Here is a 25199-nt window from a genome sequence, read left to right on the forward strand (position 1 = left end):
TGAGCTCAAACGTAATTACAGTTTATAAATAAGCATGTAAAAACGTGGGTAGATGATTCATGGAGGGCTAAACTGCAGTTATTTAATGGTGCATATTAATTGTTTGCTAACGTAGCACTCTTTTCTCTAACGTTTTTAAACGTTAGGTGTATATTTGATCAGTAATTCACATCTGAGTCACATGTTACTGTTTTCCCTAGTGGCTTGGCTCTTTACCACTCTGTTTTCTCACATGTAAACCCTACTGATAACTTCTTCGCACCTGCAGCACATCTTGTTAGGAGGCTGCTAAAGAAGCAAATATTGATAGTGATGATTATTAGTGAAAGTGGAGAATTTGGGCTTCAAGGGGTGCTTTATCTGGTATATCATGGGGTTGCTGTTTGTATTTTTAAGTATTTGTTAGAAGTGCCCAGAGTACTCATATTGGTGATGCTGCTTATTTAGATAAGTAAATCAACTGGTTCCTTATCTCAGTATGGTGAAGCTACAAATGTTTCCTGATTTATGATTATGAAGGACTTGGAAACCATGTGGTAGCTTTTTGGTTTTTGGTGTCCTAAGCTGGGATTGTCCTCAAAAAGGAGTTTGACTAAAATACTTCATTTATGTAGCTGAGTAGTACCTAAAAGGAAGCAGCTCTCTTCATGACTGTTAACCTCATTAGAATCCAGAAAATGGAAGGTTCCTCTGTTGCATGCCAATAGTATCTATGTTCCTAGGGTACAAGACTTTTTTAAAGTCTTAGTTTTAGGAGAAAGCTAGGAACTAATTGACTTTGCAGATAGATATATATGAAATTTTGACCCTACCAAGCTTGATAGCTGACTTTTGACAACCACTATTCTTCAGTCTGCACTGGAAAGAGTCAGCTGTATGGTCACTTGCATGTGTCTGTATGTCATGCAGCTAGGTCTGTATTATTATTATTATAATAGTCACCCTGAATTAGAGGATGTCGACAATCTCAGTTTGTATTGATGGGTCATAGCATAGCTCCAAAGACCAGTTGGAGAAGAATAATACTTACCGCACTAACCACAGGGCCATTTGCCTGGTTGTGCTGGTTGAGCTGCACATTATTGCTGGTGTTAGTTTTGATTGGTCTCGGGCATACAACTTACATGACCAGTCCATGAGTGTGTCCATATCAGTTGGATGCAAAGCAAATAACCCTCGATACCAACTGAACCAGCTTTTGACAAAACTTCCATGTTGGACACCTGGACCTGCCATTTGATGTCTAGCTCTAAATAGAAACTGTCAAGATTTTTAATGTGCTGTTCATAATAGGTCCATGTTTCACGCCCATAGACCATTATATCCATAGAGCTGTGAGAACAGTAGCCTTATGCCCTTAGAATCTGTCTACAGACAAATCAATGTTGCTTCCAGATTCAGTGATAAAAGCGACCACATGCAGCAGTATTAGGTCTATGTACTGCTCGTTTGGAAGACTATGCCAAAGGAAAAAAATTAGCTTGGAAAAAAAAATCAATGTCATTGAGAACTGTATGTATGACATTGAGCCCAGTGAGACCCTGATCCTATTCGGGTGCCACCTCAGTGTAGATAGCTAAAAACATGCTCTACCAAGTGTACTTAATTTGGGAGTGAGTTCTTGTCTCTTTTCCATAGTGTACCACATTAACAACAAATGGGAGAGGAAAGGTCCAGAAGTCCATTTCATAACATTCCTGTGACAACTATCTCAATGCTTGCATGGAAAACTAAGGGAATATAGATTTCAGAGTAACAGCCGTGTTAGTCTGTATTCGCAAAAAGAAAAGGAGTACTTGTGGCACCTTAGAGACTAACCAATTTATTTGAGCATAAGCTTTCATTTTCTAGCTGTCCATACTGTGGTATTAGAGAGATGAAGTGGGTGAGATAATCTGTTGGACCAACTTCTGTTGGTGAGAGACAAGCTTTCTAGCTTATACAAAGATGACCTGAAGAAGAGCTCTGTGTAAGCTGGAAAGCCTGTCTCTCTCACCAACAGAAGTTGGTCCACTAAAAGATATTACCTCACCCACTTTGTCTCTCATATCTTGGGACCAACATGGCTACAGCAACACTGCATGCAGTTTGGTATAACAGAGCCAGTATTTTTGGCTGGCCAGCTAGCTTTTCATGGACCTTCGGGAGGGGTCCTATGGACCAGTTTGGGAACTGCTGCCTTAATAAATTCATATTGGTAATGAGACTTCGGTATGTATCGAGGAGCCATCTAACCTTGTAACAAGAACATTACGAAGGTCAGTTTTTATATTTATTGTCCTCAACCTAATGTCCCCTCAACTTATTGTACATCCCAAATACATTTCAGACTCAGCTGGCAATGAATATGATCTAAGTGACTTGAGCAAGGAGGGAGAGCCCTGGATTGCTGTAGATACTTCAAAAGATGCAAAAACAAGAACTTTCTATTTGAATGTTTGCAAGCCTCTACCTTATGTGCCCGGATGCCCTGGTAAGCTGACAGTGGCGCATTAAAATCTCTCTTCCTAGCTTGTGGTTTTATGACTTGAGTAATTTTTATGAAGTAAAGAATTGATATTTATCTCTTTCTGTGTTATGTTTATTTTAGGATTGAACCAGTTTGTTGTTAGTACAGGCTATAGCAAAGGTGGTAGCCATAAATACATTTTAAAAAAAATGCCCCTTCTGTTTATCTTAATCTGGTAAGGAACTTGTTGGAACCACTAACATGAATACATAAGCTTAGCAAGGTGCATTTTCAGTCTAACAAAACAAAGTAAAGTTCTGAATAAAATGTGCTGTCAGCTTCAGATGAACTGGTGACACTTTTTATATAGTGATCCCAGTTCACTCTTTGATATGAGCTACTGCATTTTTTGATCCACTCTGCTTTTTTAAATTATGTCTCCATAAGTGGATTTTTCTGTAATGAAAATGCAGCATGACATAAAATTTCCTATTCCTGCAGGTGGTGCAATAGGATCTTGTGTGAAATCTGCTGATAAAGGCCAGAACCTTGGTGTTATTCAGATAAGTCCTCAAGCTGCTACCGATGGGTCTCTTAGTATTACTTACTTGAATGGTGACACATGCAAAGATAAACAGCGCTATTCTACACGTATCCTCTTTGAGTGTGATCAAACCCTAGTAAGTGTGTGTGGTGATTTTATATAAAAATCAAATCCTGGTAATAGTTCCGTCTTATGGCACGTAACGAAATGTATTTTATTTCTCCATTCCAGAAAAAAACAGAATTGGAGGCCTCTAAATTTTGCTTAGCAATATTTTTCAATATATTCTAATAGCCAGAAAAGGGAAAATCATTTTCATCGGCCTTTACTGAATAAAGTTTTATGCTGTGCAATACTAGACTCCCCATTATTACTCAATAACAGTGGCTTTGTTCAGGAACCTGATTTATAGGGTTAAAAGTACAGGCATTAGATGAGTCTGCTTGAATTCAATCTCCATGACTTAGAAATACACTTTGAGTTTGTTTGTTTATAAAATGCATTTATCTTCTCCCCTCTCCCTGCTTACCTAGAAAGAGAAACCTTAAATATTAGAACTGGTGATTATTCCCCATGTGTTTGTGTTGTAGGGGTCACCTGTGTTTCAGCATGAGGATGATTGTGAATTTGTGTTTATATGGAGAACCCTGGCAGCCTGTCCTGTCCACAAAGCAGAAGGTAAAAAGTCTCTAAACTGGAATTAAATATGAAATTTGATCTTGTTCTTTAATATTACAACAGTTTTGTACACAATGCTTTTGTGAAAATACTTGTGTAATTCATAGAATATCAGGGTTGGAAGGGACCTCAGGAGGTCATCTAGTCCAACCCCCTGCTCAAAAGCAGGACCCATCCCCAATTAAATCATCCCAGCCAGGGCTTTGTCAAGCCTGACCTTAAAAACTTCTAAGGAAGGAGATTCCACCACCTCCCTAGGCAACGCATTCCAGTGTTTCACCACCCTCCTAGTGAAAAAGTTTTTCCTAATATCCAACCTAAACCTCCCCCACTGCAACTTGAGACCATTACTCCTTGTTCTGTCCTCTTCCACCACTGAGAATAGTCTACAACCATCCTCTCTGGAACTACCTCTCAGGTAGTTGAAAGCAGCTATCAAATCCCCCCTCATTCTTCTCTTCTGCAGACTAAACAATCCCAGTTCCCTCAGCCTCTCCTCATAAATCGTGTGTTCCAGACCCCTAATCATTTTTGTTGCCCTTCGCTGGACTCTCTCCAATTTATCCACATCCTTCTTGTAGTGTGGGGCCCAAAACTGGACACAGTACTCCACATGAGGCCTCACCAATGTCGAGTAGAGGGGGACAATCACGTCCCTCGATCTGCTCGCTATGCCCCTACTTATACATCCCAAAATGCCATTGGCCTTCTTGGCAACAAGGGCACACTGCTGACTCATATCCAGCTTCTCGTCCACTGTCACCCCTAGGTCCTTTTCCGCAGAACTGCTGCCTAGCCATTCGGTCCCTAGTCTGTAGCTGTGCATTGGGTTCTTCCGTCCTAAGTGCAGGACCCTGCACTTATCCTTATTGAACCTCATCAGATTTCTTTTGGCCCAATCCTCCAATTTGTCTAGGTCCTTCTGTATCCTATCCCTGCCCTCCAGCGTATCTACCACTCCTCCCAGTTTAGTATCTTCCGCAAACTTGCTGAGAGTGCAATCCACACTATCCTCCTCCAGATCATTTATGAAGATATTGAACAAAACCAGCCCCAGGACTGACCCTTGGGGCACTCCACTTGACACCGGCTGCCAACTAGATGTGGAGCCATTGATCACTACCCGTTGAGCCCGACAATCTAGCCAACTTTCTACCCACCTTATAGTGCATTCATCCAGCCCATACTTCTTTAACTTGTTGATAAGAATACTGTGGGAGACCATGTCAAAAGCTTTGCTAAAGTCAAGATACAATACATCCACTGCTTTCCCTTCATCCACACAACCAGTAATCTCATCATAGAAGGCGATTAGATTAGTCAGGCATGACCTTCCCTTGGTGAATACATGCTGACTGTTCCTGATCACTTTCCTTTCATGTAAGTGCTTCAGGATTGATTCTTTGAGGACCTTCATATACAAAATCTCGGAGCACGAAAGGCTCATCTTGGTTATGAAGAGAGAGCTTTTAGTATCTGAAAAATCCACTGACCTGTGATGACAAACAAGTTGTGGACTTTTATCATACTCTGTGCTTCATGAAAGTTACAAAGTGTAACCCTAGGGTAGGGTGTGGCAGCACAGGTGTCTGACCCAGACTCCTAAACTTAGCCCTCATGCTGGTAGGGGTTGGGTACATTTTTTTTTTTTTTTTTTAATTTCAAGCTCTAATGTTAAATGCCCAGCCTTCCATAGAAGCTTTCTGGTAACTTGTGTGCCATTGTGATCCTGAATTCTTAGTTTTTTCTCTGTTTAAATTGTCAATGATGTATCAGCAAAATTCAGAACTTTTGTTATAAAAGTACTCTGAGCCATTATTGTTACTCTTGATAATGCTGTAGGATCAGTACTGCTGCAAAGGCCAATCCCATTAGAATTACCTTTATTTGGGACCTAGTAAGCTTGGTGGTGTGTGGAGGGAATAGCTCAAAATACACAGTGGTGATTCTCAACACACAGGTGTCTTGGTTTGATTAAAATCTGTTTAAAATGTGGCACCAGAACCTTAGCTGTTGTAAATCAGTGTAGTTCCATCCATTGAAGGCAGTGAAGATGTACTGACTTACACCAGCTGAGGGTTTGGCTCTTCAAGTTACAGTTTAACCCACAACTACTCTCTAGCTCTTCCATTTAAGTAAAGTTGTGATAGACAGATAAAATATGTAAATGTACATTATGGCAGCTGAACATAGGAATTGCCACTGCAGATCAGACCTGAGGTAGTCTTACTCCAGTATTGCCACCTGATGCTTAGAGAGTGGTTTAAGAGCTCTACACTAGACAGAAATGGGATAAGCTGCCCATCCAAAACTGCTCTCCTCCTTGCTACCTCACTACTCACTCTCCATTTGCAGATCATTAATAAGTAAAGGTCCTGGACCTGGCAGCACTCCGCTTTTAACCTTTTGGCATGATGAAAGTTGACTATTTAATCCTACTCTGTCCTGCTTCCTAGACTGTTTTTGATCCATGGCCATATTTTGCCTCATGAGTCTATTTTTGAATATTGCTTTAAAACAGTGAATAGTACAAGCTTTTATTTAACAATTTTAAGGGGTTATTAAGAATTGTTGAGCTTTTCTCTTAATAAATTGTCACTAAAAGCTAAATAAGAGTGAAACTCTTAAGTGGCTTCTCACGTGATCAACAGAAATGAGTTGTTTTAACTGAAGTGGCCTTCCAATAAAGTTTGGAGGAAAATTTATTCTAAGGCTCTTAGGAGTGATGGGCAGGAGGCTGCCTAATAAGGACTGTCCTTTGTACAGGTTTGACTCTGCAGCTGTGGGTATGTATGACTGTCTCTGAGCGTATCTTACATAACTTGTGTTTTAGCTGTGTTAATTTATTTGCAATTTAAGCCTTCTGTTAACTTTGATTTAAAGGAGATAACTGTCAAGTTAAAGATCCAAGGTACAACTTTGTGTATGATCTGAGGCCTCTTTCTGGGAAGGAGAAGAAAGTGAGTACAGATGAATATGACTACTATTTCAGAGTCTGTGAGAGAATAACGGAAGCATGCCCTCAGCCAAATCATCAGAACAATGTGTCGTCATGCCAAGTAAAGAAGCAAGACCCGACTCTTAGAAAAGTAGCAGGTATAGTAGTTGTTGGATTTAGTGAAAAGGAGTTGGGAGGGGGTTGCTACATCACTCTGGAAGTGTGAGTGCAGCTTTTCAGTGGCATCATGCTTTACTATGCATCTCCTGGAGGTAAAGAACCACTGCCAAGCAGATCCTAATATAAAATAGTAAAACATCATTTAAAGAGCAACATCTACTTCCGTGTTCCCTAAAATGGCTTCTGTATAACTAGAAGCAGTCCTTACCATCTCTTCTTCTGACTCTAGTCAATGATTCTCCAAATCCAGTTGTCAGCTTTGAATAAGTCCTGTACTGCCACAAAACTGTAGGGTACAGACCACAGTGAATCAGTAGCTCAAGTTGGGAGTTCAAACCTCCCTTTGAGCTCGGAGGGACTGAGAGCACCGCATTTGCTGGAGCGGCTTTATATGAATCTTCATTAGCTAATGAACAGGGGCAGATGAGGTGGCTACATGGGCTAGCAAATGGAGTGTGGCTTCAGTGAAAAATGTCAGGATGATTTCAGAGTAGAAAGAAGAACCTGTGCCCATTCTGCCATCTAACTGGCAATGATGGTAAAGACATTGCAGAAGAGCACATAAGGCCTCCGACTATGGCAATCTTGCTACATAGAATTTCTTTCTTTCAAAGCGAAGATTGAATTATTCGATGTAGCTAAAAAATTTAATATCACCAGAAACCTGTAACTTGTCTGTCGTGATTTGAGACAGTATTGGCAGAAATGTATTGTTTTTTAAATTACTGTCGCTTACTTAATCCTTGTGGCCCTGCTGGCAGAAATATTGGCAATAACTATGCAAATGTACTGGATTAACTTTCTGTAGTTGGATTCAAGTAGTAATTTGCTTGTCTAATTTAAAAGGTTTGTATACTGAGAAGCTGACTTTTGAAAATGGATTAATAAAAATCAACTATACCAGTGGAGAGAAATGCCACAAAATATATGAACGCTCAACTGCCATATTTTTTTATTGTGATCACAACACTCTGGAGGTTAGTATGTGTTTTGTACATTGAGACAAGTCTTCAGGAGCTACAGAAAAAATAATAGTTTCTGAAATTATCCTCATGAGAGGGCTGGGGAGACAAGTGTAAGGGAAGCTATGCATCTTGTTTCAAGAAAAGTGTAGTCCTCCATTAACAACACCTCCCATTTCCCCCCCCCCCAACTGAGTTAAATTGTTTTGTTCTCCTCCTGAGTTGTGGGATAATGTGGCTAGCTAGAAAACGCATCAGCAGCTAAATGCAAGGCACCCTCATGTGGCATCTGGATGTCTGCCTGGCATGATGTGGGGACCCCAGGGAAATCTCTAGCACCATTTCTCTTTCCAGAGAATTACTGTGAATACAGTAGCTGAATCATGAGCCCTGAACTAGCTTTTAAGGGAGACTGGGAAAGAATCTTTCCTTTTATAAGGGAATAAGTTGACTTTTAAAGTGTAAAACACATGGCGTAAGGATGAGTAGCTTGTTCTACAGAAGAACAGGGCTTTCTTTTTATTATTCTTTTGTTACACGTTGACAGAGATTTTGTTTTATAACAAACATACCTTTTAAGTGAATTATTAGAAGGTACAGAATTCTGGGAAATACGTTCCTCTTGATCATGGTAATCTTGCCCCAACTGACTGTGGTTGACTCCACAAACATCAGGCAGCCTTAGAAATGTGAAGAGTGTGCTTGAAATCAATTGGAAACAAATGCATCCAGAAGAGTTGCATTGCAAAGTGTGAATAACTTCCTGGAATGTACAGTATTTGCCTGAGGATTAAGCCTCTTAGTCTGGAAGAAATATATTGCTGCACTGCATTGTTCCTAAAAGCCCCAACTTTCCAGAGCTTAGGCCTGCTTTATTTTTTATGGCCATGTCGGCACTTCCAGTTCTGCCATCCCCAATGAACCAAATCTGTTGCCTTGTAAATAAAATTAATTTACATCTTCACAGGGCTGTCTCTGTAGCCCTCAGTATCACCGTGAAGGTGCAGGTGGCCCTCCTCCTGATCCCTCTGCTCCTTTTTCCCTAGCCCATACTCTGAAAGGACCAGTGGCTCTGGGGGTTGCTCTGCTTACCCACTCCCATTTTGGAGGGAACTGGGCAGAAGCTAGCAGTTCTGTCCACTCTGATCCCTCATTTTCCTTTTCCTTCCTGGTTAAAGAAACAGTGGCCCTTACGCTGCTCTGCTACTCCTCCCTCCCCACAATCCTCTAGAAGAGCCAATCGTTCTTGACCCTCTCCTTTGGGTAACATTTTTACATGCCCTTGACGAATGGCTTTTTTCTGAGCTCCAGTCATGTGTACGCAACTTTAGGACTAGTAACACGTGAAGGTATCCTCTGCATTCAGCTGTGTAACGTTAGATCTCTGGTGTCTTGTCCAACTGCACTAATGTTTGAAAGCCAAATAAGGAAGTAGGGGAAATTTTGTTCACCGCTGTATTTAGATATGTGAAATATAAACTTCTCTGGTTCTGTTTTTCTCAGCCAGTGTTTCTAAAAGAAACTCCAGATTGCACCTACCTGTTTGAATGGCACACCCCATATGCCTGTCCACCCTTCCGATCTATAGAATGCTCCTACAAGTAAGCTGTGCTTCCCTCTGACCTAAACTGGTAGTGATGTGCTTGTGGTGACATGTGCCCATTCAGGAGACATTGTATTCAGCATGAGTGGCTATAATCACAGCCATTATTTTCTCTCTAACGTGATCCAGTGTGAATTAGCAATGGGTTAAATTGTCACATGTATCAGCAATGCCCAAGTGCAAATGTAGTTCTCTGGGATGGGGGAAAACAAACTTAAGCTTATGAACTAATTTTGTATATAGGATAGACTGCTTTTGGGAAGTAGGGAGGGTTTAACAGTTTAGTGGCAAGATGGATGATGTTAGACTGAGCGGGGGAAGTGGCAAGATGGATGTTGTTAGACTGAGCGGGGGAAGGAGCAGAAAGAGAGGCCAGAGATAATATGAAGCTGTTGGTGTTGGGTTTTTGAGCTATTGAAAAGGAGGGGTATGTATGATGGAAACTGGAACCTAATGTTTGAGTTTGCTGTCTGTGTACTGAACTATAGCTGACCACCAGCTTGTGCTCTCTGACCCTCCTAGAAGCAAGATGACTCGTGAGACTTTCCCAGTAAAAACATTTTTGAATAGTTCTCTAGGTCATAGTTTCATGGAGATTAAGGCTAGAAGAGCCCAGAATTCAGACTAGAGGATCTAATTAATGTATATCCGGATTCATGAAGTTCTACCCAGACACACCTAGAGTAAGCCCAGAGACTTTAGTTAGACTAAAGCATTTAATCCTCAGAAGACTGAACTGTGTGCCACAGGCAGGGAACAGGGGAGACTGTGGTGCCCCTGTGCCAGAGGCCTCTGCAATTGCAGGGAATTGATTAGGTGAGAGAAACCCAGATAGTCCTAGCACATGAACCGCACCCCATGCTGCAAAGGAAGGGAGGAAAAAAAATCCCCAGTGCCCCAGCCCATCTGACCCGGGCAGGGATAACTCCTTCCTGACCCCAAATCTGGCAAGCGCTGTGACTGTGAGTAAGACACACCAGCTAGAGACCTAGATAGAGGATTCTCCGTAACACCTCATAGCACTGGTCCACCCTATCTAATGGCTGGTCTTGGCAAACCTACGAGGTGTGAGACCTATTAGCAGCATCCCAACCAGAAACCTATTATTGGTGCAGGAGTTCCAGATGCTTACTGCATGTGGCATTTTCCCCTGAATCCGTGCAGAATTGTTGACCCAGCGTGGTGGTCTGCTTTTGGAGGTGGCTTTGATTCATCTAAATGTAAAACTGTTTGTTTAATGCAGAGACAACAAAGGAAACTCATTTGATCTTTCACCTCTGACACGGCGTAGAGAAAACTGGGAAGCTATTCCAATGTCTGGCTCAACACAAAAATACTATATTAATGTCTGCCAGTCCTTAGTGCTACATGCAGGTGCAGGTAAGAGCAAGAGAAATATCTATTTAAATGCCATTGGTAGTTATGGGATGAAAACAGGAGGAGAGACAGCCCTGTCTCCTGTCCCCACTGCTCCAACAGCAAAGCAAAAGATCACCAGGTGCAGAGTAGACACAGGCACAGCTGTGGCTTGTGGGCAGCAGGGGGAGGGTCAGTTTCATTCTAACCAGTGGTGTTCTCCAGCAGCTCTCCTCTTTACCCTCACCCCTCCACAGCCTCAGTCTTGCTTCACTACTATCTAGCTCTTCCTCCTTTTATTCCAAGTCCACCATAGATCTTGGGGGTGGGCGAGATAACATACAAGAGCATCACTGCAGGAGGGTGACCTTTTGAGGAGGTTGCTTCTATCTAGCCCTATCAAGCCGATCCTAGATTCTTGGCCGGGTGTCTGGGGGCAGGCATTCTGGCAGCTGATCTGTGCAGTAGCAGACCTCCCTTCTAGCAGCTACAGCTGTGGCTGGCCCGTCTTGCCGCTGCATGACCCTGTGAGTGGGTGGTGAAGCTGTATAAAGGAAGCAAAGAGCCCTGGGCGATGAGTGGAAGTGACCTAAGTGTTGAAAAGCAACATAATCAGTTCTTTTCGAGACTGAGGTCAGCCATTTAAAGTGACGGTCAAGCTAAGCATTTCTTTTAAAGTGATGTTGGTGGGTAACCTAGCACTTCGCCGCTATATTTGCTGGTATATTTATGAGGAAGAATCCCTTGTTTCGTAAACATGCATCCTAAACTGTTGGGACAGCTGGTGATGGAGTCACAGAGAGCAAATGTCATTTTTCTGTGTTTATCTCATGTCTAGGGTCTTGTCCGTCAGATGCGGCTGCCTGCTTAGTGGATGGTTCCAAATATATAAATCTAGGTGAGGTTGCTGACGGACCACAATGGGAAAATGGCATTTCTATTCTAAAGTACATAAATGGGGAGCCATGTCCAGACAAAATTCGCAAGAGGACAACAATATTACGCCTCAAGTGTGATGAAAGCAGAGTTGTAAGTATGGTACTACCAGTAGGGTTTTATCTTGCTGTGATACATCCACTCTTTGGGGGTGGTGCAAAAACCCTTTTGTGCAATTGGATTGGAACTGGCTGTGGGAGCTAAGTAAGGAGTTGAGCTCCTAATCTGAGACTCCTAAAATTTGAGTGACTGACCAGAAAGGTCTTTTTCATGTCTAATATGCCTGCTAGTGCAGAGTTATTCTCTATAGTACATAGTCCAACATTTTCTCTAGCTTTCAAACATACTCAGCAGTGGAGTTTCCATTACTTGCTGTGGGAAAGTATTACACAGCTGAAATAACCTTTCTTCTTGAAGAAGAATCCCTTTCCTCCTGCCCCGATATATGAGCTAAATGTTCCTTTTTAATTTATCTTGTTGCACAAATATATGCCACCTTCTGTGTTCACACCCTAAAAGTATTTACAGATTGTTACCTGGCTCCCACCTCTTTAAGTCATCACAGCCCACTCCCCCAAGCTGTGTTCTTTAAATCTCCTCATGCCATTCCTCTTGCCCATCGCCACTTCTGCCTTGTCAGTATGAAATGTCCAGAACATAATATAGGAGTCCAGGTGCTTTCCCACCATAGTGGGACTAGACGGATTTGGCCTAAGTGGTAAATGCTATAAGGATAGTCTGTCACATTTAAATGTTTGACGTGCCTGTGTGAAGATACTTTGATTTTTTTTTTCTCTTTCAAATCTTCTGTGTTTCAGGAGTCTAAGCCAGAATTAGTAACTGCTATTGAAGAATGTGAATATACTTTCTTATGGTTCACTGCTGCTGCATGTCCTCTGAAAAGAAATATGCAAAATGACTGCAGAGTAACCAACCCTGCTACAGGTAAGGGACACATGACCACTTTATGCTCATGGCATCAATGTGTTCCAGATGTGTTAGAGCCGCTGGAAACTGTATTGCATTTGTACTCTGTTAGCTGTCATTGCCAGTAACAACGAATGAGGAGAATGGGAGGTCCCTGAACCCTGGTCAGCTTGCCCTCGTTCTGCCAGATGTGGCATGAGAACTCTCAGGTGCTGGGAGATGAGGGTTGTTTCCCCTCACCTTCTCTAAAGGGGAACTGTTTTGAGGTGAGTGGGAGAAATATTGTGTAAAGAAACTACCATCTCAGCCTCTTGGAGATGCTTGGTCTATCATGAATGCTACTGGCAGACCCTGAACAGATTGTTGCCTCAGAAAATCCCAGTATTGGATTCCTCTTAAGTAGCTTAAAAGGCAAATAATTGTCAAAACTGGTAGGCATCCTGTGGAGTTGGGGGAGTGCTGGGCTATCATTCTTAAGCATCTCTTTAAAAAGCCAGTGTTTGACTCAATTTTATTTATTTTTGATTCTGGAAAAGGAGTAAATTCTTCCTTGTTCTCCCTGCAGGCCATCTCTTTGACCTAAATTCTTTAAAGAGAGAGTCTGGCTACACTATCTATGACAGCAAGAGAAGTAGAACACTTAAGTTAAGTGTTTGTAACGAAGCTAAAAGCCCATGTGGTAGTGGGGTTGGTAAGTTTTTTGTTTTGTTTGCTTTTTTCTGAATTTGCCTTCTGTGCTTGAATATAGTATGCCACATCACTAACAATAGATCAGTCAGTGAAACTCTTTGCTTAAAGAAAAACCTATTTTTCCTCACAGTATTAAACACCAAAACATACAAGTGGCAGGAGATAGTGGAATATAATGCATTAATATGTGGGGGCGATAGAGGTAGCCTGGCTGGGACTCACTGGTTTAAAAAAAAAAATCTTGACAATCGTAAGAAATGTAACACATTAGGAATGGAGTTAGAAATGGACAACATTCCTCTTGGAGAAGTGAGGGTTATTCCCCAGTCCCTATCTGAACAGAAGCCCTTCTCTCTGGACCATGGAGACAGACCCGTAGATCTGGCTGCAAGCAGGGAATAGGGCCAGTCCTTTGTGGAATTCTCCAAAGTTCTCAGCCTCTGGGCATGTGCAGGCTCTATGGGTCTCTGCTTGTGGCAAGACTTGGGAATTGACATTGAGCACTCTGTCTTAAAAACAAAAAACAAAACACTTGGCACTTGGAACAAAAGATATGGTTTGGTTCCCAGAAGATGGAAATCCGCTTCTCTTTAAGAAAATTAAACCTTTTTTCCCCCCCTTCCTATCGCTTATAAACAGCTGATTGCAAAACTGACCAGAAACACTGCAAAAAATAAACAACAGAAACTCCGTTAAACTGTTCTAAGTTGTGGAGCGACATGCAACAGTCACCAATATAATCCATTTACATTTATTCAGCCAAACTATTAAAGAAGCAGCTGTGACTCCATTTCAATTCAGTGAGACTTTATTGACATGCAAGTTATACAAGTGCTGCCAAACTGTAAGAGACCCCTTAGATATATATTGTGACCCTTCTTCCAACAACCTCAAACTGCACTCAAATTTAAGGAAATAAATGCACGTTCCTGTATGTTAGGAAACCAGTTACAAGGCATATTGGCTATCATTAGATTGAAGAGCACTTCTGCCGGTGCATTTAGTTACACCTGGGGGAATTCTGTGCCTAAAAAATATGCACACAATATTTTCAAATTCTGCATATTTTATTTGTCAGAATAACACAATATTATCATACCAGTTTCAATTATTTTTGGTCATTTATTTCAAAATATCTGTCAGCAAGTATGTCTGTAACAATACAGACCACAAAAAAGATTCAGGAAATGTTTTTTGACAAATAGATTCCTTACTAGGCATATTAATACAGAACTCTGAGTAATAATTGATTTAAACGGCAATACAGAACTGTATTTCCCGCACCCCTCCAAAGCAGTGCAAAGGCTTGGGGGAGTTGGGGGAAACAGAGGACCTGAGGGAGAGGGAAGTAATTGCTGGGGAGGAGCCTGGGTGTGAACTTGTAGGGCTGTTGGGTATGGGTGGGGAAAGTATGGAACAGGTTTTTTGGAAGGTGCAGGGAGGGATTATTAGGGAGCTTCCCCCATGCAGACCCTGGCTGACACCTAGCCTCTCCCATTCAGTCAGGCACATCTGCCTCTGTCCCCTTGTTCTCTGTGCCCTCCCCCCTTCCCCATGTGTCTGTGCACACCCCCTCCCCAGCCCTTATGAGCACCTGTCTGACCCCCTCCCCCAGCACGCCATAGCTCCTGTCTCCTGACCAGCACTGCGAAGGCAGCTCTCTCTTCCCTTGCTGCGGGAGCAGCAACTTTGTTCTATCGCCACAGCGCCCTCTGGTGGGAAAAAGGCAGAACTGCAGCAACATTTTGGCAGAAGCTTTTTTTCTGCATGAAAAAATAGAAATCTGCAGGGTACATTAAATATGCATGCACGCAGTAGCACAGAATTCCCCCAGGACTAATTTAGTGCATTTAGTATAAATGTAATCCACACTAGGTATTAATCCCATCCCTAAACCAAACCTCTAGTGGTGACCTAATAAGAGGATGTTTAACTCTTTATGTAGCAGATTAATCTGGTCTAGAAGACTGACAGTGTTCTTCTCTCCTATTAAGTGTCACCTACAGTAGTAGGTAAGGCATTATCTACCATGTAGGTTTCAGAGTATCAGCCGTGTTAGTCTGTATTTGCAAAAAGAAAAGGAGTACTTGTGGCACCTTAGAGACTAACCAATTTATTTGAGCATAAGCTTTCGTGGGCTACAGCTCACTTCATCGGATGCATAAAGTGGAAAATGCAGTGAGGATGTTTTATACACACAGACCATGAAAAAATGGGTGTTTATCTTTTCAAAAGGAGAGAAAACTATGGGATTCTAATGGGGGAGGGGGCGGGGAGATAGAGCTCTCCTCTCCCAAACAATCTTTAGTCGATGAGACAAAAACCGCTCTCCTAGAATTGAAAAGGGAACCAACACTGATGGTCCACACTTCACGGATCCATTTATGGCTAAGTATCACAGCGTGTCTGGTATGATGGCCTCTGCTGCTCTGTGTGGCTCCATATCCTGACCTATAGTGGCTACAGTAGTACCCCATCAGAGCTCTTGCAGTCTGCCAGATAAATGTGTAATTCCACAAAGGAGGACAGTTACACCATCACTTCAAATGTTGTCTGTCTGTCTAACTGCTTTGAGTAATTTATAGTGATCTCTGTAATATAAAGAGATACTAATACCCAAAGGGTTTAACACCCATCAAATGGACAAGTAACCTACCTTATTTCATCTTAGACGAAAAGTCTGTTTCCAGTTTTTCAGTGGCTAATGTTCTTTGCACCCTTATAATTTAAAAGAAGCAAATGGCTAATTCTGAATGTTTGCGGGGAGATGAGGAATGGGTGGTGAGCCCTAGGAGTAGCTATACTAAAACTTTTGCCTGTTCTACAGCCACCACTCCATTTTTATGCTTGTAAAATGTTATTTAAACATAGTGGTGCAAGTAGTTGATACCATATTGAGAGGGGGTTTTTTAAATTGGAAAAATTTAAAAATTGTAAGCCTTGTTTAGGGAAAAAAGTAGTAATTCAAAACTCTTTTAGTCCTAGTTTAAGACCACTGTAAGATTTAAGGAACAATTGTAATTTACCATACAAATAAACGGCACGATCAGATTATTCATTTTCTTTCCTAGCCAATAACTTTTGTCCCCATTTTACTTAATTTAGGTGCCTGCATCATTGGTGATCAGAAGCCAGTTAATGCTGGAAGACTGAGCAAAATGTTGATTTATGAGGATCAGCTGTTGAAACTTGTCTACTCTGGGGGAGATCCCTGTCCTGCAAACTCTGAATTGAAACACACAAGCTATTTTAGCTTTGTGTGCAAGTCTGATGCTGGAACTGGTAGCCAACCTGTGCTTTTGTCCTTTGATGAGAGGACATGCACCCATTACTTTTCTTGGCATACTTCTTTAGCTTGTGAGGCAGAGGTAAGAAAATCAACAAACGTCTCTCTTTGATACAGAAACCACAGACACAGTACAGTGGAAAAAACATTTTGCTTCTTGTTAGCATTGTCCTGATGTGGCAAAAGTGGTGGTGGTTAAAATTCTACATTTCAAGGGAAAGGTCTCCTCTTGTGTAGTACCCTAACTTATAAAGAAGTTCATAGCAGAAGTGTCTTTTTAGCAATAAGTGCAGAGAGTATAATTTGTGCTTACAGTAAAAGGTACAAGTCTGCTACCAGGTAGTACTTGTAAGCAAAGGATTTCTAGTTTTGGTGCTTATTGACCAATCTGAGAGTACTCTTAACAAGAACAGAAAAGGCATTTTCAGATGTTAACCTCTGAGTTAATGTGACACACTTTGATAGCTTCTAAGCTAACTCATTTCACTATTGAGCATCTTTGTCTTGAAAGATATGCCATAGCTGAAATAGAAGTTATGGGCCTGTTGCAGGAATTTCACGGTGAGGCTCTGTGGCTTGTTACGCAGATCAGGTTAGATGATCATAATGGTCCCTTCTGGCCTTAGAAGTCCATGAATCTGACCCATTTTGCAGTTGTTGTTGCTTTTTTCCTAGCTACCATTCAAAACCCCAAAACATTCATATGATTTGAGAAACATAGAAACTCTGATTCTCTTGGTGCCTGAAAGTATAAACACGACAAGAACAAGTGTACTCAATTGTACAATGAAGAAAAAATTACTCCATTGGAATTAAATGGCTTAAATACTGTACTTGAAGTGTACTTCCAGGACTGATTTTGAGATTGCTGCTGAGTTTGCTGACCCTTTGAGACATTTTTATGGCTATCTTCACTAAGAAATTACACACCAATGCTTCATTTCTCTTTTTCTTAGTGGCAAACCTGGGCCCTAAGTCATAAACATTAAATAATAAAATCCCATTTCCTCTAACAAATATAAATTATGTAGATTACTGTCAGTAGCTAAGCAAAGAGTAACAAGTGCAGTTTTACTCAGAGACTCTCCAAACTGAATTTGAAATTTAATCCCACTTGAAATTAATTCTGGCCAGAGGGAGAAAAGGAAGTATCATTGCATAATAAACAGTTCCCATAAAGGCATCACATTTGTTTTCTAACAGGTGAAATGCTCCGTGATGAATGGCAGCTCAGTTATTGACCTCTCCCCTCTGATTCATCGAACTGGTTATTATGAGGCATTTGATGATGATGATTTAACTGACCTCACTCCAGATTTCTATATTAACATCTGTGAGCCTCTGAATCCAATCACAGATGTCAACTGCCCACCTGGAGCTGCTGTCTGCATGGTTCCTGTTAATGGACCCCCTATAGTAAGTATGGTGTAACTATCAGCACTGAAATATTTTGAGATTCTGTAACTCTGAAAACTCCTTTGAAGAACACCTCTTACCCCAATGAAACTGGTCTGATTATGAGTTTTGGGGGAAAGGTTGATTAAAACTACATCTGCAAAATCCTGCCCCATCACATCATTTGTCACTTCTCCCCAAACTCCCCATGGCTATCCTCTGAGTTGGAAAGATCCACTGGCATTGCAGACTTCTGTCTCCTGTGATATATACCGACAGCTCACACTGGGATAGACCCAAAATGTTAGCCAAACATGTCTCATTCGTGGTTTATATTTAGCAGTACCTACTAGGTGTTCGGATTGGTGAGTAGAAAGCTTTTAAGTAACCGCCTGTATATGGTGGAGAAAAGATGCTAGCCATAAAATTAATAGTGTGTCCTAAATATGAAGCGGTATGTGTCCCAGTGTGTAGTGAAATGTAACTACAGGTGAATTACCTTCAAACACTTGACTACCAGATATCATGGTTTGCAAAGCAACAGTTGAAGGTGAAATCAGATTTGAAGGTGATGGTAACTCCCCACCATAAGGGAGGTTGCTAGGGATGTTGAAGTTTTTCTCTTGCTGAATCTTAGTGAAGATTAACTTACAAAAATGTGCATCAAGAGTCAGTAAAGGCTGTGAGCAAATGAAGCTAGTATTTTAAATGACAAAATTTCTTTACTTGAGACTTTGGATGCTTCCATGATGGCTTATAAGAAACCCGTTTGTTACTTTGAAAACAGCACTCTTTCTTGGCCTAACGACACATCTTGCACACAAGATGTGAAATTTTGTTGGTTTATTATGTGCTATTTTTTTCAAGCTTACCCATTTATCATAGTGAGTGGTTATCTTCTGTTTTTAAGATCTAATCAAAGTACATCCAAGGAGAGCAATTGTTATAGGGCATGATTTTCAGAGGTGCTCAGTACCTCTGTTCTCACGTAAGTCAATGGAAGATGCAGCTACTTGGCTCGTCTGAAAACTGGGGCTGTAGTATTTAATGTGCTGTCATTAATCAATGTTTTTGCTCATTTAGGATATTGGTCGCATCACTGAACCTCCAAAAATAAATCCCGCTGTAAATGAAGTTTATATCACTTTTAACAGTACAACTCCTTGTGAAGGAGACAAAATGTTAAACTACAACTCTCTTATTGTATTCCACTGTAAAAGAGGAACAAATCTGGTAAGAACTCTTTTTTATATATTTTACAGTGAAAATACATATTTGTTTAGTGTAGGAAAAGGAACAATATGAAGTGTATCGCAAAATGCGAAGTAACCAATGAGATAGTGTAAACTTTGCTCTTCCGTAGTGAATTTCTATTTTAAACTCCAACCAAAACTAGTAAGAAGGGGAGGGGAAAAAAGCACTTCATGAAAAGACAGCAAGTATGTTTTGCTTCAGAAGAGAGCTCACATTTTATGGCCTGAAAGAAAATTAGTCCTTTCTTCAGTTATATTAAGATACATATTTTTAGGCAGGCGGCAAATTACGCAAGTTGCAAGCTATCTGAGACTTTGCTGAGTTAATTAGTTTAGTGGTAGCTTATTGTTAACATTTTAAACTTCCTCTTAATACTGTCTCTGATCAGCCTTAGCCCTGTACCAGAAGGAAGGAGTGGAATTTTTGCCTCTTGGAGGAAAACGTTAGAATTTATTTGAATGTTTCCTTTGTACCCTGTGTGCCATTTTCCCCAATTTAAAGACCAAAGATACTTTGTTATGAAATGTTAAAGCTGTCTGGTTAGGCACTCAGGACAGGAAATGTAATACATCTTAAATGTTCTTCTAATATAGGTGTTCAGTTACATTTAAAAATACACATTTTTATATTAATACTAGGGCTGTCAATCATAGTTAACTCATGCGATTAACTAAAAATAAATTAATTGCGATTAATCACATTTATAACAATAGAATACCAATTGAAATTTATTAAATATTTTTGGATGTTTTTCTACATTTTCAATATTGATTTCAACTACAACACAGAATACAAAGTGCACACTGCTCACTTTATATTTTGTTTACAAATATATGCACTGTAAAAATGCTAAACAAAAGACAGTATTTTTCAATTCACCTCATACAAGTTCTGAAGTGCAATCTCTTTATTATGAAAGTAGCTTACAAATGCGGATTTTTTTGGCCTGAAAAACAAAACAGTGTAAAATTTCAGAGCCTACAAGTCACTCAGTCCTACTTCTTATTCTGCCAATCGTTAAGACAAACCAGTTTCTTTGCATTGATCGGCAATACTGCTGCCTGCTTCTTATTTAGTGTCACCTGAAAGTGAGAACAGGCGTTCGCATCGCACTTTTGTAGCCAGCATTGCAAGGTGTTTTATGCTAAACATTTGTATGCCCCGTCCATGCTTTGGCCACCATTCCAGAGGACATGCTGATGATGCTTGTTTTTTAATAAAAAAAAAAAAAAAAAAAAAAGTAATGCGTCAATTAAATTTGTGACTGTACTCTTTGGGGGAGAATTGTACGTCTCCTGCTCTGTTTTACCCTCATTCTGCATATATCTCATGTTATAGCAGTCTTGGATGATGACCCAGCACATGTTTGTTTTTTTTAAGAACGCTTTCACAGCATATTTGACAAAATGCAAAAGGTACCGATGTGAATTTCTAAAAATAGCTACAGCGCTCGACCCAAGATTTAAGAATCTGAAGTGCCACCCAAAATCCGAGATGGACGAGGTGTGGAGCATACTTTCAGAAGTCTTAAAAGAGCAACACTCTGATGCGGAAACTACAGAACCCAAACCACCAAAAAGAAAATAACCTTCTGCTTGTGGCATCTGACTTAAGTGATGAAAATGATCATGCATCAGGTCTCTGCACTGCTTTGGATTGTTATCGAACAGAACCCATCATCAGCATGGAAGCATGTCCTCTGGAATGGTGGTTGAAGCATGAAGGGACATATGAATTTTTAGTGCATCTGGCAAATAAATAACTTGCGACCCCAGCTACAACAGTGCCATCCAAACGCCTGTTCTCACTTTCAGGTGACACTGTAAACAAGAAGCAGGCAGCATTATCTCCTGCAAATTGTAACCAACCTTGTTTGTCTGAGTGATTGGCTGACCAAGAAGTAAGACTGAGTGGACTTGTACGCTCTAAAGTTTTACATTGTTTGTTTTATTTTTGAATGCAAGGTTTTTTGTACATAATTCTACATTTGTAAGTTCCACTTTCATGATAAAGAGATTTCACTGCAGTACTCGTATGAGGTGAATTGAAAAATTCTATTTTTACAGTACAATATTTGTAATAAACAAATATAAAGTGAGCACTGTACACTTTGTATTCTGTGTAATTGAAATTAATATATTTGAAAATGTAGTAAACATCCAAAAATTATTTAAAATAAATGGTATTCTATTGTTTAACAGTGCAATTAATCGCGATTAATTTTTTAATCACTTGACAGCCCTAATAAAGACTAAAGCTGGTCAGAAAAATATTGGTGGAGATATTTTTCTGTCAAAATGCTTTTTTGTAACTGTCTTCCTCCAAAATTTTGTTTAGGACCAAAAATGAAAAGTTCCAAAAATGTCAAAATGGGACATTTCAGCATTATCAGAACATTTCAATTTTTTTTTGGAACTACTTTCTCTTAAACTCTTTATTTATTATATCTAATGTATTAGAATTATAAAACAAGTTATGGCAATCAGAAGACAAGAGGAAGTGGTAAAGATCAAACTCGGAGACACAGAACTGGAACAAGTGGGAACATGTGTGTGCCTTGGAGGACTAGTACTGAAAAATGGGAATTGTGAAGATGCCATAAAATGAAGAATCAGACTTGCTACTACAGAGTTCAGAAAACTCTCTACAAGATCTGGAAGGCTAAAGACATTTCAATAAATACAAAAATCCATGTACATGAGACCACTATCATGCCGATACTGCTGTACAGGTTGAAATGCTGGAGTATGAGGAAGGCTGATGAATGAAAGATTTTGACTACAGAAATGAACTGGCTGAGGGAAATACTGAGAGGTTCAAGGCAGTGGAAAACAAACAAACAAAAAATGATTAGGGCAAGAAGATAAGAATATGAGAAAATGAAATAACGCTGTTACAGACGAGTCAAGAAAAACAACTATAATGATTTGGACGCAAGTTAAAGAGAGACCCGGAAAGGATGCAATGCACAGCTATCCACACCAGAGTGCAAGGAACCAAGAAGATGCTGGATAGATATTGTGAAGAATGGTGTAGAACAGAGGTTCTGAACGAAGTTGTGAAGATAGTACACAACAGAAAGTGGTGGAAAGACTTCATTCAGCCCTATTGTTGTTGTTGAAGTGACTGATAGGAATCGAAGAAGAATATAAAACAAAAGTCAAACTCTAAAAAAACACCCTGAATTTTCCTTTGGAGAATTTTCAAACTTTCAGTTTTTGTTCTGATATGAAACAAAGCCAAAATTTGGAATCTCAAAATACTTTGCAAAACAGCATTTCTGTCTTCCACAGAGCTCTAGAAAGGCATGAAAATGGGTGTTATGATGGAATAATTTGTTGCTGGTGACTGACATCTTACCATTTTGTACTGGTGGTAGTCCTGAGCCAAGGAGTTAATAAAAACAGCCCTGCCATCAGGAGTCTTCTCTCCTCCTGCTCCCCTCCCTCCCTCCCTCCCCCCAAAGATAACTAGAAATAATTAAACCCACACAGAGTTCATTGTAATGCTTTTGCTGTGTTTTGTAACAGGGCAAGCCAAACATGATACGAAAATCTGACTGCAGTTTCGTGTTCGAGTGGGGTACTCCTCTAGTGTGTCCGGATAAAGTGGACATGCTGGGCTGCTCTGTGACTGATGAGCAGTTAAACTACACTTTTAACTTGTCCAGCCTTTCTGGACGCTCATATAAGGTAACATTGACACAGTGTTGGGGCTATTGTTGTTATCGGAAGTGGGGGGGAATAGCCTGCGTGGAAACCAAAGCAGTAGTAATCATTTGAATAAGTCATGTGAACTGAGGAAATTGAGATGAAGAGGCGTGTGCATTACTTTTTTGTGCCATCTCCAAGAGCCACTAGCGTTAAGTTTATGGCGCTGTTCCAGGCGGCAGCCCTATGGTGCCAGGAGACAAAACTACGTACTAGTAGCTCTAGTCCTTCTCTCATAAAATGCTTATTACTAGACATGCGAAATTCTACTTGTCTGGGATATTCCCCCCCTCCCCCGCCCCTCCAGTGAGGAAGCACCGTTAACTTTTCCGTTATTAGGCATTGTAATGTTTAAAAAATGGATGTTTGTTAACAGGCCAATCAACTTTCATAAAACCTCCTGGGTGCTACAGTAATATTGAGTTTTGCAAGGCTGACCTATTAATGTGGCTCAGTACAATAAAATTTTAAATTGTAGGGTGTATTTCTTCCCTATGGTCTTGAAACGATTTTCTGTAAAATAATGTCCAATCCCTGTCGTCTAAACTTTTCAAAGACTTCAAGTATATAAAGGACGTGGGTAATTCTCAGAGTATTGACTGTTGGGCTCTAGAGTGTGTTATCTTCGTGACATACGGTTCTCTTGTGGATGCCTACAGGTATCTTCTGGATCCAACAGTTACCATGTTGGGGTGTGCGCTGAAGCAGATGTGCCCCGGGGAAAATGCAGAGATGGGGCAGTGTGCCTGGTCTCTGAAAATAGTGTCACTTCATTTGGAACCCTAAAGGAAATGAAAATGGATTACAGGCATCAGGACGAAACTGTCATTCTGCAGTATACCGGGGGTGATCGGTGCCCTCCAGGTGAGACCCTGTAACTGGCTGTAGGTAATTTACATAAAAAATGGTCTGGTCCCATTAGGACATGGAGCAGCTGAAAAACTGCCAGGAAAAAACAGTTTAGCAATAGGAGGATGTAATCCTGGCTCTTGTATAATTAATTATCTTAAAAACATAAAACATTATGCTCTATTACTGACCTCTGAAATGAAGTTATTTACCTATGTTCAATACAGCCTTTGCTATATATGTCAGTTTGAAATGGCTCCATGAAGGCCCTAGCTGTTTGCCCAGAAAGTTAAACTGTGTATCTCTTTGCAAGGTCATCTGATTGCATTTAGACGTGATGTTTCTGTATTTGTGCCTGAATGCTGGGCTGATGGATTTTTAAAACAGAACCGAGTACAAAATCTCGAATTATAAACTGCTGTTGATTTATTGCCTGGCATTACACATGGCAACTACAGAGCATATGTCTCAAGGGGTGTCACCTCCATTTACAGTGACTGAAAAAGGTGAGCTTTGCGTATTCCCCTTCAAATACAAAGGCCAGAGCTATGAGGACTGTATTGTGGACGAAGAAAAACGGCGATGGTGTGCCACAACTAAGGACTATGACAAAGATGGAAAAGGGGGATTTTGTGGAAATGGTTAGTAAGAACTTCATTTACTGGAGATATGAAATGATGGGTGTGTCTATTGAGCCTGATTCTCAGTTTAAACCAAGGCTCTTTTTAAATGACTCTTGCAGTACAAGGATAATTTTGTGTGTGTGTCGTTTTCCCTCCCTCCTCTCCAGTACTTTTGATGTGTGGGTAAAAGTCCTTTATGATGAGAAACTGTAACATGAGACAACAGTGTGCAATTTAAAAAAACAAAAACCCTAATGCCAAAAAATGGTGAAAACTATTTTACCTAATAGTTGATTTTCCCATTAAGCTGGAGATAAAGTAAAGACTATATATATATTTTTTTAATCAGCCTAATGAACTAAAGTAATGGTACATCAAAATGATTGTGTTCTGCCTATTATGTGAATTTAACATAGGTGAGATAGAAACAAAAGTTCATATTTCTTTAATGAGTAGCTATGCTTGATTTAGAACAGTTCTCCACTACTGTCTAGAGTCATAATTATTACACTGCACAGTCCACACATACGTTACAACCCCTGAAGAGTTTTTTCTCTCCATTAATGTATCTCCACATAGCAACTGGGAATCGAGAAGCTACTATTATTTTCAAGTGCGATGACAATGCTGGGAATGGGAACCCTCAGCTCCTGAGCGAGACACTTGGCTGTGCTGTGACCTTTGAATGGAAAACACAGTTTCTTTGTCCTCCAAAGAAGATGGAGTGCAAGTTCATCCAAAAGCACAAAACCTATGATTTAAGAGTGCTCTCCTCACTGACAGGATCATGGCTTTTTAATTACAACGGGATCGCGTGAG

The 25199-nt window shown here is 40.5% G+C and overlaps 1 protein-coding gene across 1 annotated transcript in view; it reads left to right on the forward strand.

The window, feature by feature from the left end:
* Positions 1-25199, forward strand: part of IGF2R (insulin like growth factor 2 receptor) — an 89642-nt gene that overhangs the window by 49892 nt on the left and 14551 nt on the right. Inside the window, exons 24-40 of the mRNA XM_084624409.1 lie at positions 2330-2473; positions 2951-3129; positions 3584-3671; positions 6555-6767; positions 7636-7766; positions 9255-9352; positions 10598-10734; positions 11549-11739; positions 12465-12591; positions 13139-13264; positions 16369-16631; positions 17753-17965; positions 19028-19177; positions 22729-22890; positions 23568-23772; positions 24252-24398; positions 24960-25194. Of these exons, the coding sequence (XP_084480535.1) occupies positions 2330-2473; positions 2951-3129; positions 3584-3671; positions 6555-6767; positions 7636-7766; positions 9255-9352; positions 10598-10734; positions 11549-11739; positions 12465-12591; positions 13139-13264; positions 16369-16631; positions 17753-17965; positions 19028-19177; positions 22729-22890; positions 23568-23772; positions 24252-24398; positions 24960-25194 (2809 nt within the window). The remainder of the gene's footprint in view (positions 1-2329; positions 2474-2950; positions 3130-3583; positions 3672-6554; positions 6768-7635; positions 7767-9254; positions 9353-10597; positions 10735-11548; positions 11740-12464; positions 12592-13138; positions 13265-16368; positions 16632-17752; positions 17966-19027; positions 19178-22728; positions 22891-23567; positions 23773-24251; positions 24399-24959; positions 25195-25199) is intronic.

Source organism: Lepidochelys olivacea (assembly GCF_965140295.1).
Source record: "Lepidochelys olivacea isolate rLepOli2 genome assembly, chromosome: 3".
NCBI classification, from domain to species: Eukaryota; Metazoa; Chordata; order Testudines; family Cheloniidae; genus Lepidochelys; species Lepidochelys olivacea.